This window comes from Condylura cristata, unplaced genomic scaffold, assembly GCF_000260355.1.
Source record: "Condylura cristata isolate star-nosed mole 26May11 unplaced genomic scaffold, ConCri1.0 scaffold00015, whole genome shotgun sequence".
Lineage (NCBI taxonomy): Eukaryota > Metazoa > Chordata > Mammalia > Eulipotyphla > Talpidae > Condylura > Condylura cristata.
In genome coordinates, this window is record NW_004567116.1 from 48,232,730 (window position 1) to 48,251,295 (window position 18,566).

At 37.2% G+C, this 18,566-nt stretch overlaps 2 protein-coding genes across 2 annotated transcripts in view; one reads left to right on the forward strand and one right to left on the reverse strand.

Moving 5' to 3' along the window:
• Positions 1 to 18,566, reverse strand: part of SYTL2 (synaptotagmin-like 2) — a 109,128-nt gene that overhangs the window by 31,493 nt on the left and 59,069 nt on the right. The window contains exons 5-8 of the mRNA XM_004683261.2: positions 6,978 to 7,059; positions 5,949 to 6,063; positions 3,899 to 4,684; positions 774 to 842 (exon numbers count right to left, since the gene is read on the reverse strand). Coding sequence (XP_004683318.1) covers positions 774 to 842; positions 3,899 to 4,684; positions 5,949 to 6,063; positions 6,978 to 7,059 — 1,052 coding nt within the window. The remainder of the gene's footprint in view (positions 1 to 773; positions 843 to 3,898; positions 4,685 to 5,948; positions 6,064 to 6,977; positions 7,060 to 18,566) is intronic.
• Positions 13,038 to 13,799, forward strand: LOC101637619 (costars family protein ABRACL). The gene has a single exon (XM_012725525.1). It carries the CDS (start codon positions 13,187 to 13,189, stop codon positions 13,430 to 13,432), a length of 246 nt encoding a protein of 81 aa, XP_012580979.1. The 5' UTR covers positions 13,038 to 13,186; the 3' UTR covers positions 13,433 to 13,799.

Consider the following 18,566-nt stretch of genomic DNA (forward strand, 5'->3'; position numbering starts at 1 on the left):
ATTATTCTCCTGCTCTAAGGAAGTATTCAGGATGTAAGTATCTCCTTTGTACTTTCTCTCTATCTTCAAGTTGTCTTTCAAACTTGGTTCTTTGAGAACTGAAGACTCAAAATTCACTTCTGAGTCTTCTTTACATTTTTCATACGCATGAAGCTGGGGCTCTTCTTCATCCAAGCTACCAAAATCATTAGTTTTGCTTGGAACTTGGTTTTCTGTATCACATCTTTTGAGAGCTCTATACAAATGGTTACTGGTTGGGGAAAATACTCTATTTCCTTTTACTATATGTTTGGAACCTTGATTAGAGTCCGTATTTTTATTCCTTTCATTTGGATTGTAGATTTCAAATGGCTGCGATATTTCTGGGTCTTCCTTGTCTTGTGAAAAATTAATAGATTTGGTTTTATTATTCACATTATTATCTTGGCAGTTTCCAGAAGGTAGCACTTTTCCTCCTACCTGAAATGTTGAATCAGATCCCAAAGATGCCAATTCAACTGTGGTGGATGATAGCACCTTTGAGTTGTTTTCTTTTAGACTGGTATCATCTTTCACCATGGCAATAGCAATCTGTGATTTTGAGTCTTTTTCTTTGGGGTCTATTCCTTCAGGTTGGTGGAGAGATAACACATTGTCATCTGAATGAGAACTTCGATTAAACCAGTCTAGGACTTTAGATATGGAATCATCAGTTGTCTTCCTTTCCTCAGTGGCATTTGGACCAAAGCATGAGGATGTCTTAGCTTTGAGGGTGGTGAGAAGATGGGGCTTACCTTGCTGATGGTCTCTAGAACTGCCACCTGGCACCTGAGATGACTCAGGGTCAACACGAGACAGTTCATCTGCAATACAGAAATGCTTTTCAAAATAAGAAAAAGAATGCATAAAAATTTTTATTCAATTAGATTATATTTTTAATAGGCAATTGTATTTGCACTTACCATGCCACTAGCTGTTTCTATCACCATAATTAAGGGTTATAAAGTCAGCCATCCTAATTAAAATATTCAAGTAAAGGTGAACAAATGACAGTAAAGGAAGGTAAATGTAGATCCCTGGGATGTACGATGAATTGAGAAATTATTTTGAAATCTCTGATTTATTTTAAAATTCATGTGAATTTTGTATTCTGCTCCACGTTGTATTTTAAACAGTATCTCTCTCTTACTCTCAAACTTCTGTATGTATCATGTTGATTTCCTAACTCCAGCCATCCACTGGCACATTCATAAACCATAGAGGTGGTTTTTCACTCAAATTTGAAGAACATGGACTGAGGTAATTCTAGAAGTTAAAAAACAACATTCGGGCCCTCCCTGGTGGCGCAGCTAGTTAGGACACACCACTGTAAGCCAGCTGCAGAGGTGTCATGTGAGTTTGATCTCTGGTCCTGGAGGTGATCCACGTGGTGCAACAGACCTCTCCTGTCTTGTCCACTGCTTCCCTCAGCAGTGTACTTCATCGATCTGCCTGTTCTGCTCCCCACTCTGTCTCTGGTGAATCCTTTCACTGCCCCTGCACCTCTGGCCTGTACCCCAGTTCTGCATGCATAAATAAATAAATATAAAAAAAATACCAGCTTCTTAAAACAAATTCTAAAAAATATGTAACATTCAAGGAAGACTGAAATAACTTATTTCCTCCAGAACATTACAAAGTCACAATGAGGATAGTTGCATTTTTGGTACCTTCCTCTTGATGTACTAAACCTGAATCTCTGAAGATGGGGCCTTGGATTATTTAGTAGTAACTATTCCCATGATTGTATACTAGCATTTAAGAGGCATGACCTCAAATGCCTCCCCTATGATCTCCCAGATCCTTCCTGTAGTCTGTAAAGTAGAAGTAGTTTCTGTAAGCCAAATAAAATAAGCTGAGATAAATTAAAAATAATTAGTAGGAATGATGGAGAATATGATCTCTACCTGTTCCACAATGTCAGTTAAAGGTTGGAGGCTAGAGAAGGATATTTAAGCTCTTTCTAAGCTATCAAAAAATCAGAAAGTCTTACCGGAAATGTAACCACAGTGTTCATGGTACATTTAGATGAGGAGACTTGGGAATTTTTCCCCTTTACTTAAGGCTCAAATGTGTATGCATTTCTAACATTTCCTTATACCTAAGATGTATTCATGTTCCTGAAAATTACATAATCTGAATTTTTGTGAAGTCAGCTACATTTAAAATGTGCTACAGAACATGTCAGTTCACAAAGTTCTGTCTTTAATTTTAATCATCTACTCTGGCCAAATATAAAAACAAAAGCTTAAATAATAATTAGCACACAATGGATACTGGTTTCCTCATTTAATTACATATTGTACTATTAAATATATGTTGATAATTGTTCCTTTGAGAAATCTTTAAGAATTCTGTTAGCTCATTTACTAAAAGACTACTTAACTATAGAAAAAAGTATTTGTAACTATTGTTAGTGAAAAAAGGATCATGAGCAGTATAAACAACTCAAAATTATGTTCATAACCTGATAAACACCAAAGACTCTACAATTAAAATACCAGCAATAATTAATGCTGGGTGATATCACAGGTGATATTTGCTTTATTTTGTGTGCATATATTCTGTTCAAATGTTTTACAATGAAAGTACATTACTTATAAAATAAGAATAGTTATTTAAAACTTTTGATGCCTGGCAATATTTCCTTTCCCCTAAGAAATTCTTGTCTTTTGTTTTATTTTTTCCAGTATGAAAATGTAATATTGAAATTCAGAACTAAAGTTAAACCCCTATAATTTGTACAGAGTTAACCACTTTGTAGTCCGTATTTTCTTTTTATGCTCCATGATTTTATGTATGTGTGCATGTGTATTTGTATTAAATAAGGAGAAATGCATGGCATTAAAGAATAAGCAACTTCATGTATTAACTCTAAGGATAGGAGACCTGCCAATTGAAACAGGTATAGCTGATTATAGTGTCCTCCTAAATTTCATGGTCAGTTGGGATTTAAAAATCAGAAAATACAAATACATATTTAAAACATAATTATAATCTGTGGGAAAACAGGTGAAAATAGAAAAGGCATGCTACACTTTTAATGTGGATTATAAAAAAGAAAAACATTGCCCAAAACATTTTTTTTCACCTTTTCCTTTATATCTTGGAAAAGCAACAGCTAATTTTTTATCATATTCTGTTCAAATGTCTTAAAGTTTCCAGGGGGAAAAGTGGTAACAGTGGTCGGTTCTTAAGAAGCAGATTGATCTGAACAAGTACAAAATCTTAGGGCTGAACAAGTGACTCAGGGTTTACTTGATACTTATAAGGGAGGGTAGAACAAATGAATGAAACTTGATGGATGCTATTGTAAATATTCCTGCTTATAAAGCAATTGTCACAGTATTGGATATGAACTTACTGGAGATGAGAGCATGATTTTCCTCACTGTTTATATTTTTTAAAATAGGAATTAGGAAATATTTGCTATGAGTATGGGAATCTGGGTATGGAAAAGCAGCTTGAAGAGGTAGTTTCATTGCTTTCCTGACATTAAAAGAGAAACTGGAGTTTGGTTAAATGGTGCCTGACTAAATTTGCATTAGGTATGAAGCATTTTTATTCTGCACAAAGGTATTAGAATATCTTTAATTCTTACTCTGTATATACAATTTACTTTATATGCTTTGTTTAATTAATTGATGTAGTCACATTATTTAGAGTATAGCATAATAGGCCAGATACTGTGCTACCCTGGCTCTATTTAGCTATTGGTGATTAAGGAAAATCTCCCTAAAGATCAGCATCCCCTAGTGGCATCTGCCTGAACTCTACCTGGGGAGCCTAGAAAGCAAAACAGCTTCTTCAGGGCTGGCTGACCTGGCCATTCCAAGCCCACTGGGTCAGTTTTATATCCTCAGAGTAACAATTCTCTTACCAGCAGGGTTTTTGGACACTTCTGATTCAAGCCTTAATGATTCTGGTGATTTAGCTTTATGTTCATTGATAGTAGGTGACTTCTCAATGGACTGTGGTCTTATAGGTAAAACTTCTGAGGGAGCATGGTGCTCACTAATTGTAAGAGTCATTGGCTGATGTGTTTCATCTTTTGGTGCACTTGGACTTGACTCATGCAAAGGCAAAGGCTTTCTGTACTGGGAAGGCTTATGGTCATTCCAAACTGTATCTACGTTTCCTGCCTCTTCAGTTGCATTCTTTAACTTGTCAGAGTCTAAAACATTAAATTCTTCCACTTCCTGGCTGTGGATTTGTTCAGGACTCTGCTGGAAGTCTTCCGTCACTGTGGAGAATCTCACATGCTTTAACGGTTCCAATGAGTTTGAAGAGTCAGCTTTTAAAGAGTGCACCTTCTCAGAAATTCTCTCATGGATGGTCAGGTGAGGTGACACGGCTTTGCTTTTGGGTTCCAAGTTCTGATGCAAACGAACTGTTTCTGAGTCTGTGCTGCTGGAACTGGAGCTGCGCTTCAGGATCCCTCTGGGTGCCCCTCTTGCATTCAGGGAGTCTGTTCTTTGTCTAGGAAAAGACTGGTTATCATCTTGCCTTAACTCACGTGATTTGTAGATCATCTTCCTGGCTTTGGGGATTGGAGTCTTGATTTGAGACCCATCCTCAGAGCCTGAGAAAGTCTGCTTTGGTTTCTCTATCTTTTGGCTTGAAATATTCATTGCAGATGACTTTCTTTTTGACTCTGACAATTCACCTGTAAGTTAAAGCACATTAAGTGATAAAACAAATGAAGAGTGACTCTATAATTTAAAATGACTACCATAAACTTAGTCTACATTTGGTAAAGTATTAAGACATTAAACACAATGAAATATGTAGCGTAAGTGCAGACCTAATTAAAAAGTCCTTAAAATTCATGCATGAACTTCACTGAACTCTATGCCTAAGATTATTATCTTTTATGCATATGCTTTGCGGTATTTTATAATAAATACAAAAAGTTTTTAAAAAAAATAAAGAAAAATACGTAAGATTCAAGGAAAAACACAGAAGTCATATTTAAGATTCAAAGCTTGAAACTACAAAAAGGAGCTCAGCTTTTTAGAAAGAAATATTTATACCAAAAACAAAATTTAACTTAAAAAACTGACAGTGGAGTTGAAGCTACAAGAGAGGGAGGCGAAAACACAGAGTGGAAACAGCACAGTGATCATGGCCCAGGTCTACTTTGCCTTGGTGGTAGGTGTGGCACGGGGACTTGCATTGAGGATGTGGGACCCTATGCATCTGAATGAGACACAGGGTTGTAAACCACTGTTACCTCAATTTAAAAAAAAATGATTTTGTCAAAAGTAATAAAAACAAAACCCAGACAACATGTTCTAAAATCTTTTTGCCTGAAAATATTTTATGCTACATAAAGTGGATCCAGTGGAGAAGGAAAAATACACTAATATTAAGACAATAATTGAAACTCCCAACTACAGTGTTTAATGTAAATCCTCTATTCTTTGTGCAACCTTTCATGCTTGTGGAATTTTCTTAGAGTTGCCATTGAAGAGACTGAATCGTCTGGGACTTTTTCTACATTATATGGAAGAATGGTAAAATTCCATAAGGGACAGCCAGAGATTAAGAGAATCATAAAATTTTCAAATGATAATTTTTTCTTAAGAAAACTTAATTTTAAGCAGAGAACTGTGTCTGCATGTGGTAGAACCCTAGTAAAAGTCGTTAAGTGATAACTATCTCTAGTAAAAAAAATTTCCAGTTCATCGAGAGGGAACCAAAGGTATCATGGTCACACAAGAAATGTCAGCAACAAAACCAGAACTTCTAGTTTCTAAAATGTCTGTTTCCTTCCTTTAGGCAGGATATTGATGTTATTATAGAATAAGAAAACCAGCAGGACTTTTCACTTTCCCCTGAAAGATATTTTAGTCAAAAGAACACTGAGAATTTCCCTTAGCCCATAGGTAAAAAGGTAAAAATAACTAGTCTATAAAAATAATATTTACCCTCTTTTGAAGTCTGAAAGAAATCAGCCTTTCCATTTTTTGATGGTTCATTTTTGATTTGTTGCGCTAAGTAATCTTCTGGCAACTCTGACTTATCAAATGGATTCTTCCTTTGCTGGGGAAAAATATTGTTTATTAAACTCATTTAAAATATTTTAACAGTAATTCAATGTTAGCAATTGCTTATTATGTCCAATATGTTATAGTTCTATCTGGTGAACTTTATTTGGTAAGTTTGAAAAATGGTTGAACTGGTAGTCTGATTAGCAGAGAATTACTAACTATGCCATATAGAAAAAAACTGTATAAAGTCAATTCCACAGTCCTACAAAGTTAAATTGCAACCATGTATGAAAACTGAAGTGCCATACTTTCCAGAGGTGAGAAACTTGGGCCTGGTTACATCAAAGAGCAGATCAAGGTCATGAGACCATCATGAGGGCAGATTTCTTTAGTTTTCTTTCCACCACAGGCCATTGCTTTGCTAGATCAAAACTTTTCTAAACACAATTAAAATTGATCTTTTTATGAAGGATATAAAAGATACATGTCAAAGTATCTTGAAATGTTCCAAAGTCACTATCATGATAAATTCTAATAACAGAAAGGTACAGTGACTAAAATTTTTTTCAATTAATGTAAGACTGGATATCTATGTTACCAGCTACAATTTCATAAATTGGCACTTCCTACACCCAAGCACATCTTGAACATTTAGGAAAACAGGAGTAGAAATAAGAAATAACAAGCCTTATTCCATATACTGAGCAGAAGCACCACCCAGCTTAGAAGATACCTTATTCTAAGACAAGAAATCTGGGTCTTCAGCAAAGTTAAAGGCTTGCATTTTTTTTTTAAATCAACTTTTCCACCATAAGAATTACTTCCTACATTAAATAGTAAAAATTACAAGTATCCCTATTTGGTACAAATATAAACCACCAAATCCTTTACTTCTTAGATAAAATAAAATAGGAGAAATGGAATTGCCACCAAAAATGAGATTTTTGTAGTCTGAGTTCAATCTACCTTGGCTGGAGACACAGCCAACTTCCCCGTGCTCTCCTGAGATGCATCAATCATGGCTTTAGGTGGATTGACCATGGTGGCACTGCAAAAGAAATAATAATTGAGAGAATAAACCTAACTCTTTGAGGAAACATAAATCACGAAGCAACAAACTATTAAGGATATAGTCCCATGTATTTATCATTTCCTTCATTTTCTTTAGTTTGAGCAAAGAATCTTTCAAGATGTTGTTGTGATGTATGTCTTGGGGTTTTTATCTATATTTTCTTCTATATATCTTATGGTTTCAGGTCTTATGCCCAAATCTTTTGTCCATTTTGCGTTGACTTTCATGCATGGTGTGAGGTAGTGGTCTAGTTTCATTCTTTTGCAGTTTCCCCAGCACCATTTGTTAAACAAACTGTCCTTGTTTCATTGCATATTCTTTGATCCTTTGTCAAAGATTAATTGTCCACGTAGGTGTGGGTTTATTTCTGGGCTTTATATTCGGTTCCATTGGTCTGTGTGTCTGTTTTTGTTCCAGCACCACACTGTTTTAATTATTGAGGCTTTGTAGTATAGAATGAAGTTTGGAAGTATGGTACCTCCATTTTCTTTGTTTTCATCAGTAGAGCTCTGGCTATTCTTGGTTTTCTGTAGTTCTATATGAATTCTGTCGGTGTTTGTTCTACTTATTTGAAGCATGTCACTGATTTTGTTTTGAAATAGCACTGAATCTGTAAATTGCTTTTGGTAGGATGGCCATTTTAACAATGTTAATTCTTCCAATCCATGAGCAGGGGGTATTTTTCCATTTTTTGTGTCTTCTTCTATTTTTATTAATAGTGTTTTATAATTTTCTTTGTATAGGTTCTTCATATCTTTTGTTAGGTTTATTCCCAACTATTTGAGTTTTTTGGTTTCAATTTTAAAAGGGATGTTTTTCTTGATTTCTTCTTCAGATTGATTGTTTTTATATAGGAAAGCTGATTTTTGTGTGTTGATTTTGTATCCTGCTACTTTGCTGAACTGGTTGATTATTTTGAGTAGTTCTTCTCTGGAGTTTTACAATTCTCTCTCTATATTATCATATCATCAGCAAACAGTGAGAGTTTAACTTCTTCATGCCCTATTTGAACTCCTTGTATGACTTTCTCTTGACTTACTGTTCTGGCAAGGACTTCCAGTATTATATTGAAGGGGAATGGTGAGAATGGACAAAGATTTTCTTTTTACTGCAACTTTTTTTGGACACAGCATTGGTTTACAACACTGTATATGTTTTGAGGGAATAGTTTCACACCTTTTCAGATGAATGTTACAACACCACACCCAAGGACTAAAACACCCATTATCCTTTACCATAGACCCTGGGGCTTCCTAATCCTGCTTTGTTTCCCCTAATCCCCACCACAATGCCTCTGGCAGCCTCAATCTGCAATCCTATTTCTAGGCTTTAGTTTTGTCTGCTCCTTTTTTTTTTTTTTTAATTTATAATTTGTAATTGAATGAAATTTCCCAGTATTTTTATGTCTCCTTCTGATTCATTTCAGTTAGCATACCTCTCCATCCCCCTCCCCTCCCCCTGGCCATCCCCCGCCATGGAGTTTCATCTATGTTTTCAAGAATGACAAGATTTTGTCTGAGTAGTACCCCATTGTGTATACACCACACCTTTTTTTATCCACATATCTGTCTTTGGGTATTTAGGCTGTATCCAACCTATAATTTAGGTTGTGGCTGTTATCAATAGTGCTGTACTGAACACAAGAATTCATATTTTCCTTCCTATTAGTGACTTTGTATTTTTTGGGTAGTACCTAGGAGTGGAATTGCTGGATCATATGGTAGGTCTATTTCTAGTGTTTTGTGGAACCTCCATATTGTTTTCCATAGATCCTGGACTAGTCTATACCAAAGGTTCCTTTCTCTCCATACGATGAGCAACACGGTGTTTCTGGTTTTTTCCTAAGAGGTAGGCTCATGGGTATGGGATGGTGTCTCATTGTGGTTTTTATTTGTATCTTCCTTTATTTGATAATAAGTAACACTGAACATTTTTTTATGTCTCTGTTGGTCCTCTGCATGCCTTCTTTGGAGGTGTCTATTTCATTCTTCTACCCATTTTCTTTGTTTTCTTTTTGTCAAATTTATGAATTCTTTGTAATTTTTGGATATCAGCTCATTGTCAGGCTTATGACATACAAATAGTCTTTCATTTGATAGAATATTTTTTCAATTTAATGATAGTTTATTTGCTGTGTAGAAACTTTTTAGTTTGATGCAGTCCCATTTTAGAAAGCAATTTCTCTTGAATATCATTTGAAGAAGCTGGTGAATGTTATGATAAGCTTTATAGTAGATGTTATGCTCAGTCTCCCAAAGGTTTTATACCATCTCCCTTAGTAAAGCAAGCAGTCACATAATCAGAGGATCTGAGTCAAGTGCTGGTGGCTGTATTCTCCATGGACATCAACTTCTGCCATATCCCTTCTTTCTCTTCCCACTAACCAAGTATAACGAATAAGCAGAGACTACATTGTCTTGGGAATCCATTTCTTGCTTTTGCAAGCTCCTACATTACACATATTATCTCTTTCTCACTAAACTACCAAACTGTGTATTTCATATCTACTATGCAACCTCATTCTGTGTATACATATCATCTCTCAGAGTAAACTGGGAGATCCCACAATTATACCTTGCCCATCATTGTATCCACTGAAATGCCTCGTATAGCACTGGTAACTGAACAAATGAAAGCTGAGTCAGTACCAGGGAGAAGGTAGCTGCAGATAGATGACCCTGACTTTGTTGTGTTTTGTGTTTTTTTTAAACCATGTGATTTGCCAGATTACAGTGAAGCATAATAAATAGGACTTAAAAAAAAAAAAAGTTTTGTCTTGCTATTCAGAAATAAAAGAGAGGAGGCAACAAGACATTCAGAGCATATGGTCAGACACTAAAATACCAGAAGTACACAGTATTCACAGTGTGTCACCATGTGGTTGGGATGGGGAAATGGATGAAGGTGAGATATTTGGTTACCTTTAATTCACAACTCTGTGAACTAGAAAAAATTTTAGAGTCTTATACCTTAATTCCTATCTCTGATATTATAGCTTCTTTCCAGATTAATTTGAAGTTTTGCCTCTCTCAAGAACTATAGCAACATGTTACTTCCTGTTTTATTGGCAATCATCATTACAGCAAGATCTTACTCTCAGTTGATCCTTCCAACATTCCTATAAGGTTTTATCCTCCATCCTATCTTATTCATGAATAAACTGAGGCTTGTAGAGGTTTTGTGCTTGATGTCACAAAATTTGGTTTGAACCGGGTATGTCTGGCCCTGAATTCAAAGACAATCACTGTAGTGGCAAGGCTCTACCACCTCAGATATCTCACGTTAGGAAGGTGACTGTTATGAAAAGAAGGCAGGAGTCAAGTCCAGGTGATTTTTCTTTCCAAGAGATTCTAACATCTCTTGCTTCTTTTTACTTTACTGACACTTTCTTTATTTCCATCACTAGTATTAGACTTACATCTCACCTCCTGACTATGAAATTCTTCTTCCCTAATCCACCCAGCATTCTACCACTGAGCTGATATGATACAAAACACCACTTTCTCTAAGAATGAAGTCTGACCTCTTTAGGAAGGAACTGGAGATGCCCCACCACCAGTCCCAATGTACCTTCCCCATCCTCCTCCCTGTTGACCCTTCATGCCAAAGTGATCTACACACTCGCTCTTCCAGAAATTCATCCAACTATCTGTCTCTCCTCTTCTGATCATTGATCCTCTCCTTCAAATGTTATCTCTGCTCTTTGCCCTATATTCTCCCAAGTACAGGCCAAATCTCTTTTCCCTTGTGATGTTTCCCCTGTATCAGCCCAGTAAGAAATCGGTCTCCTTGTCTCAAATCTTACAGCATATTTTCTCGCTACTTTGGATTAAGATTTATTTATTTGCCTGGCATTATTTGTTATCATGTGGTCAGTACTTCACATACAGATATGTTACTTCCCCTAAAAGAATATAGTTTCCTTATAGTCAGACATTGTATCTTTTGTTTCTCAGAATCCTCAGTGGGCAGTAGATTGTATTGTACATATAAGTTATATTCAATACATTCCATATGGTGAGCTTTTTAAACTATATAGCAAGTCAAATTTTGTACCCTGTGCCCTGTAATTTCTGACCTCAGGCATCTTTTAAAACTATCTATAATACCAGAAGCAACACCAGACAAAGTTTGTTTACTTTGTTAAACAGATTATTAAAATTTAATAATCTGTTTAAAATTTTATAATTTTTATAATGTTGGGAGAAAGGAGCTCCTTCCTAAAAGTATCTGTACTTTAATACAAGCTGTTTAAGCCTTTGGTACAAGAATAATGTTGAAATCTTGGCAGGGGCACTTGAGGAAGAAGAAGTCTTAGAATTATACCACACAATCAGCCACACACTGCACCTGCTTTTATGTACAGCCATAAAGTGCTCTTGAGCACATGTAGAACTTCAAAAAGCTTTTGAACTTCAATCAACCTTTCTCTCTAAAACAGTTAAAAATAACAGCAGGCATCATATACATACTTTTGAGGTATTTTTCAGCTTAAAAAGGAACAGCATTAGAACCAAAGACAAATTCGGCAAGTGAATTTTTTCATGTGTTTGTTGTCTTTGCTGATCTCTCCCTTTGGACTGTGAATTCCTTGAAAACTAATGCTGTATCACCCCCAGTCCCTGGCATTGTGCTAACACATGTCATACTCTGTGACTCTTAAAGACATTTAAAGAACACATGGAAAAATGGCCCAGGGATAAGAGTGGGGGAGGCAAGTCAGTATTTATGGTATAAGATTTTCAAGTCGGTATTTGTAAGTGACATATTACTTTGGGCACTCACAGTTCTCTAGCGCTTCCACACTTTATGCTATAGTGATACCTAACACGACTATTCCCATTCAAGTACAAGACACTATAATAGCACACTGGAACATCTTACCACAACTGACGTGTAAATCCAAGCTCTTACAGGATTAAGAAGAATTCTTATGAGAGCTCAATGTAGGTGATTCTATAGGGCAAATATCCAGAAATGAAATGTTCATATCACTGGATTTACATCAATCCAAGGACTAAAGATCAAATATATTACACCTCTACCCTGCCTTTGGAAATAAAGTAGGTGCCTTATTATTAGGCAAGTAGCTAGTCTTTCTGAGAGAGGGAGATAACCTACAAATGGAAGCCTTCAAGGAAAAACAAAATCAGAGAAAAGTATTTCAGGGCTAAAGACTGATTTTAATTAATTGGTAGCAGGGAAACTGGGGTCAGAGTGTCACTGAAGCACAGGCAGTAAGCCTCAGGATTAGCACTTTTTTGTTCATTATGATGATTTACAAAATGGTGTTTTAATTCTACAAAAAAAAATAAAGTAAGATGAAGATGCATAATTTTGTTTATAAAAAAACTCATTGTTTTCTTGCCATGTCATAGGGAAGTGCCCAGAGGAAATCTACCAATAACCTGGGAAGAAATGCCACAGGAAAGTCTTTATTTTGCCTTCCCTGGACACACTTGGAGACCTTCTCTAAGGATGCTTGGTTAATGGACATCACAAACCTCTGCAGTAGTCAAGCTCCCTTCTACCCCACTGCCTTCCATTCTGCATCTTGAATGTTCCTTTTATAGTTGTCCAGAGTTGAGAATGCCCCTCAAATTCTCTGCTATTTTTTATGGTCACCAGAAACCATGGTGATACTCTAAAGTGAGGGGTTATCAGATGCACAAAGTCAAGGGATCTGGTTGCTATCAATTTTACTCACACCTTGTCTTTTTACCTTTTCTCCTTCTCTTTTTCTACTGTCTCCTGGGGTCCAAGTTAATTCATTAAATCATTCATTTATGCACTCATTTGCTTATTCATTAACCACTTATTCACCATTCTTTATTTTATATTTCATTATCTCAGCAAATACTCTCATTCAGTCAGTCAGTCACTCTCTCACTTTCCACCTAGTCTTTACTCATTCACCTCATAAAACACTTGTTCACTCCCCCACCATTCTCCTCCTCCCCTTCCTCCTCCGTAACAGCCTTTCTCTTCGCTTCAGTCACTTCCTTCCTTAGCCCCTTCCTCCCCAGAGCTTGAAGAAGACACGCGGGCTGGGACCCCGGCTGCACCAATCCTTTGGAAAAGACAAGGAGGCGGAGAGGCAGCAATGAATGTGGATCATGAGGTTAACCTCTTAGTGGAGGAAATTCACCGGCTGGGCTCAAAAAATGCTGATGGAAAGTTAAGTGTGAAATTTGGGGTCCTGTTCCGAGATGACAAATGTGCCAATCTTTTTGAAGCATTGGTAGGAACTCTCAAAGCTGCAAAACGAAGGAAGATTGTCACGTACCAAGGAGAGCTACTTTTGCAAGGCGTTCATGATGATGTTGACATTGTATTGCTGCAAGATTAATGTGGTTTACATATTATCTTTGTCATTAGTTTTTGTTTCTGGTAAACTGGAATATGAAGTCAAGGTCAAACACATGAGCATACTTAAGGTATTTTTCTAGGACTTTGTAAACAAAAGGAGACCGTATTTTAGAAGTCTGTCCTTTTTTATATCTTAAAAATGTATGTTATTACACTATAAAATAAACAAGACCTGTTATTTTCTCAGGAATCTGCTTGGAAAATTTAGGCAATGCGGTTTTTGTAGTGGGGTGGGAAATGTTTGCTTCATTAATCATTCTTCTATAGAATATTGACATTCCATGAAAGCAAGAAGCAAACTAAAAACCATTTCCCCTCAAGGAGTATTAAAATGTTTATGTAATAAAAATATGTAACTATCCTTAAAAAAAAAAAAAAACACTTGCTCACTTTGAACACTTGGGCACTGTTCAAAACAAGGTAATGAATGAGGCAAAACCTAGCAACAAACAGAAAGTCTTTTTCCTCATGGATCTGGGGGGAAGGAACAGTAAAAAACTATAATATTACCATAATCCCTTGTGCTTTCCCACCCCTGTCCTGGTCCTTCTCCCTTCTCTTTACAGAATATATCTAATCTATAGTTGTCTGATGATTTTGATTTTTACTTTATTATAGTTACTTTTTTCTGATTCCTTTTTTCATTTTCTCTGTTCTCTTATTTTGTATTCTCTATTCCTCCTATAAGTGAGAACATTTGATATTTTTCTTGTTCTTTCTGGTGATGGTGCACAGGTGAAATGGTGGTGGGAATTTCACAGTAAAACCCTACCTTCTACAAAAATGAAGGATGAAGTAATGAATTTATTTTTAAAATTAAAAAATAAACAAAAATAAATAAAATCTGTATCACCCTCCCTTAAAAATGTATTATTATGTCAAGTAATGCCAGATTGCTAATTGCTGTGTGTGGTACATACATTGTTAGATTGGGGATAAAGTTGCAAAAAGACTCAGACCTTCAATCCTGAGAAAGCAATGCAATGATGCTCAGCCCTAGAAATGTGGATTTTTACAAGTTCCTCGGGCAGTTATAACATATAAGTCATAGATGAGAACCTGTTATTAAGAATGCCACACATCCCAAACCAATTTTTAGATATGTCATGTGTACAAGTACCTCAAATTTCTTATAATCTTCTACCTAAACTGTCATGCTTCCCCTTCCTTCACTTCCTTGATTAGATTCTCACCCTCCCTCACCTAAACTTTTCCTACAATGTCCTAATTGAATTGTCTGACCTCATCCTCCACACAGTCATATCAATGGAAACTTTCATAAAAGGTCATTTGGTGACTCCCTGAGACTTAGAGGGAAAAGTTCAGCCTTCTGCCCAACATTTAGGCCTGGTCCCAGTCTTTTGTTTCAACAGCACTGCCTACCACTCATATCTGCCATACTAAACCACTTGTAGGTTAAGCCCCATCAGGCCCATCTGCCTGGATTGTCCTCTCCCTATGTCTAGCTAACATCCTCCTTTTTATCCTTCAGGACTATACCAAACATGACTTATCTCTAGATACTTCCCTGAAATTCCTTCCCAAGCACTCTGAACTCATTCAGTGTACTATTTTAGTGCTCCCATAATTTTTAGACAACACTTTATCACATTGTATCATTATTTATGGTTACACATGTCGGTCCCTACTACAAACAATGAATTCCTCAAGGATAGGACACATTATTTTCTTCATCTTTGATTTCCTTGCCACCATCTTGCATACAATATATACTCAATAACTGCTGACTGAATAAAGAATGGATCGGTAGATCTACAGATTTTCTAAAGGGTGCTAAGAAAATCTTAAGTCAGTGTTTTCAGTAAATTGCAAACAATGGCATTTAAACAGTTTATTTCAAATAAATATCCTGAAAGTAAATGTCACCAATTTATGATTAATGATTTCTTTTTAAAGATTTATTCATTGCATATAAGAACTGGGATAAAGGCCAGACGTGCAGGGGGTGAGAGGATTCACCAGAGACAGAGTAGGGAGCAGAACAGGCAGATTTACTGACATACATTGTTGAGGGGAGCTGTGGGTGAGCCAGGAGAGGTCTTCTGTGCCATTTGGCAGGAGACAGAACTCAAGCTGTCACAGTCATACTGTTGAATTTAACCCCTAGGCCACCAGGGAGGTCTTAGATTAATAATTGTTCCTCCCCATTTTTATTCATATCTCACTGTTAAACTGCTATTCTTCTAGCTTCCCCAAGTCTTCAACCTATGGCTCAGGATGGATTACAGTATCTCCTGCTACTTCTGCAAAATTAGTCACTGACATCTGACCGATGATATCTATTACTGGGGCTGGTTTATATACAGTTAGAATAGGTTACCATCTACTTCCTGTGACATCAGGGCACTGAGATATTCCTTACCCTTAAATAGCCCTCTGCAACAGGTTAAAAAGCAGCACTATAAAACTAGCTGCAGCCAATTCAGTGCCAGTTTGATTCCTGGTCAGGAGGTTTCACACATGGCACAGCAGACCTCTCCTGTTTTGCCTGCTGCTCCCCTTAGCAGTGTACTTTGTCAGTCTGCCTATTCTGCTCCCCACTCTGTCTCTGGTAAAACCTCTCATCACCCCTGCATCTCTGGCCTGTACCCCAGTTCTGTATCCAAAAATAAATAAACCTTTAAAAAAAAAACCCCAAAACCTCCTTTCACTAAGAGCTTGCTTCCTGTATTCTAAGGATGCATTATAAGGGTAATTCTTCAGTCTTAGAAACCATCAGGAATTAGCAAAATGTCTGCACAGTTTGAGGCCAGGAACATGACAGACTCTGATCTCTTTCATTTGTGAGTTCTCACACGTGCAAAATATCAGAAGATAAAGGTGATACAAGCATTTCAAACTCATTTCATAAAGTGACCATTAAGAAAGGAAAAGAGTTCAAGTCTTCTATCTATGCAGGTCTGTTGTTAAGAAGTCAAATATTTCTTGGGGTGGAATGCATGTTAGTTCCCTTCAGAGGAGAAAGGAGGCTACCAGGCATATGAGAGATGTGGCATAGGGACTGGGGAGGAGACACTAGGAGAGAAAAAGAGCAAGAAGCTTGGAACACACTTGAAAACGATCATAGTTTTAGAGGTCAGAGATGGCCATGAAGCCAAGACAATACAAGTAGCAGGAAAATCAGTTCTCAGAGAAGCTTAATTAAAGGAAGAGAATAGAGAAAGAGAAACTAAAAGGTCTGTCCACATCCCGGCTTCTTCAGGCCAAGGAAGTACCATTAGCAGGGACATGTGAGACCCTGGTCAGCAGAGAGGCTACTAAACTATCAGTGTTGCCTAGAGCAACCAAACTTGTTTCACAGAGCTCATCACCTAACAAAGGAGGGGCTTCTCATCCCTCCCATTCATAACATGTTACCCCAATCATGGGTACCTGAGCCCCATGGGCAGTTTCACAACTTCATCATGTACTCTCCACGTTGGCTAAGCCACATCCTATGGAGCATTGTGTACATGTTCCACACTAATTTGTGGGGGATCACGACAGACTAGCAATGTGTGCTCATGGACCAGTACTACTGCATGAACTGTTTACTCACTACTGGTTCACAGTGAGAGAAGTATATAATTTAAGTATGTGTTCCGGATCATTTATAGAAACTGTCTGGGGCATCCCCATTCATGACCTGCAGGTTTATATTTTACACATCATTGTTGTTTTCCTGATTTTTTAAATATTTATTTTTATTATATTTTATAGAAAGTAACAATCCTTGATGATTCTATTTTAAAATAAAATTCAAACTCCGGAATAAATAAATAATAATTAAAAAAAAATTCAAACCGCTGGTTCATTGGCACAGTTTGTTCTAATGAACTGCTGTTCTAATGAACTGCAGTAAATAGAACTGTGAGCATTTGGGAGTTTTCCCTTTAATTGCTCTAAAGGGACTACTGTTCTCTGCGCCTCCGTTCATCAAACCTCTCTGCTTCTTCTTGCTCCAGGCACAAAGATGCATTCCAAAAGGGCACAGATTGATCCCAATGCTTGCACGTATGCCAGGCACCACAGTGGTTCAGTTCTTTACAGGAAGAGCCCCACACAGCTGTGCCCATAACAGAAAGAAGATATGTGATCACAGAGCTTAACAGAAAAGCTCCCTCAGAAACAGCAATATCCAGTCACTGTTGCCTCATAATCTGACTCCTGGTTAAGAAAATATTGACAGATATGAGTCAGTCTATTGAAGCTCACTTAGTCTAAATGCATAGGCCCAAACATACATGAACACACCCCTTTCTCAAAGGTTAAAGTAGAGGTGAGAAACATGGCAGGAACATGCTACAGGGCAAAACAGTCATTTCTGTGTGGAAATGAGGCAGTGAACACAGTTTCCTCTAATTCTGGAGATTACCATTCATCCCACATCATGAACCAAACATGCTGGATACCTCTTGTCAGCCATACACCCCTCCCCCCATGTGTAATAACATAATTATGAAGTCACCTAGAAATTGTTAATTTCCCTTCTCTCTGAGAAGTGCTAAGTGGTACCCATACCTCAGTTCATTTAATTTCATGACATCTTTACTGTTATGGAAGACCCAAGAGACTCATCTGAGGCCACACAGGAATGCAGAAAACAATACAGACAGAAATTATGGAGGAAATACTAATATTCTCAAATTGAGGACGAGAGGGGAATACCCCCCAGCCACACCTGAATGAGGCTCTGAGTGCAGTGCTACTTCTATCTCACAAGATGAGATGAAATGAGTTCCTGGGCCCTCACTGGTGGTGCAACAGGTTAAAGTGCAGCACTGTTAAGCTAGTTGCAGCCACATCAGCATGAGTTCCATGCCCAGTGGCCAGGGAGGTGACCTACATAGTGCAGAAGATCTCTCTTGCCTTGTCCGCTGCTCCCACTCTGTCTCTGGTGAATCCTCTCACCACCCCTGAACCTCTAGCCTTTACTCTAATTCTGTATGCATAAATAATAAATCTTTATAAAAATGAGATCCTAGGAAAATGGGAAGTCTGAGATAGGTGAAACTGAGCAATAAGCTAAGTTTGTCTCTGGTAACCCAAGTCATCCCTTTTCCCATCTGCTTTCCTCAGATAACCCCAGTGCTCAGGTAACCCCAGCCCACATT

What these genes read in the sequence shown, in the direction of transcription:
- LOC101637619 (XM_012725525.1), top strand. Translation starts at nt 13,187, where the DNA reads ATGAATGTGGATCATGAGGTTAACCTCTTAGTGGAGGAAATTCACCGG.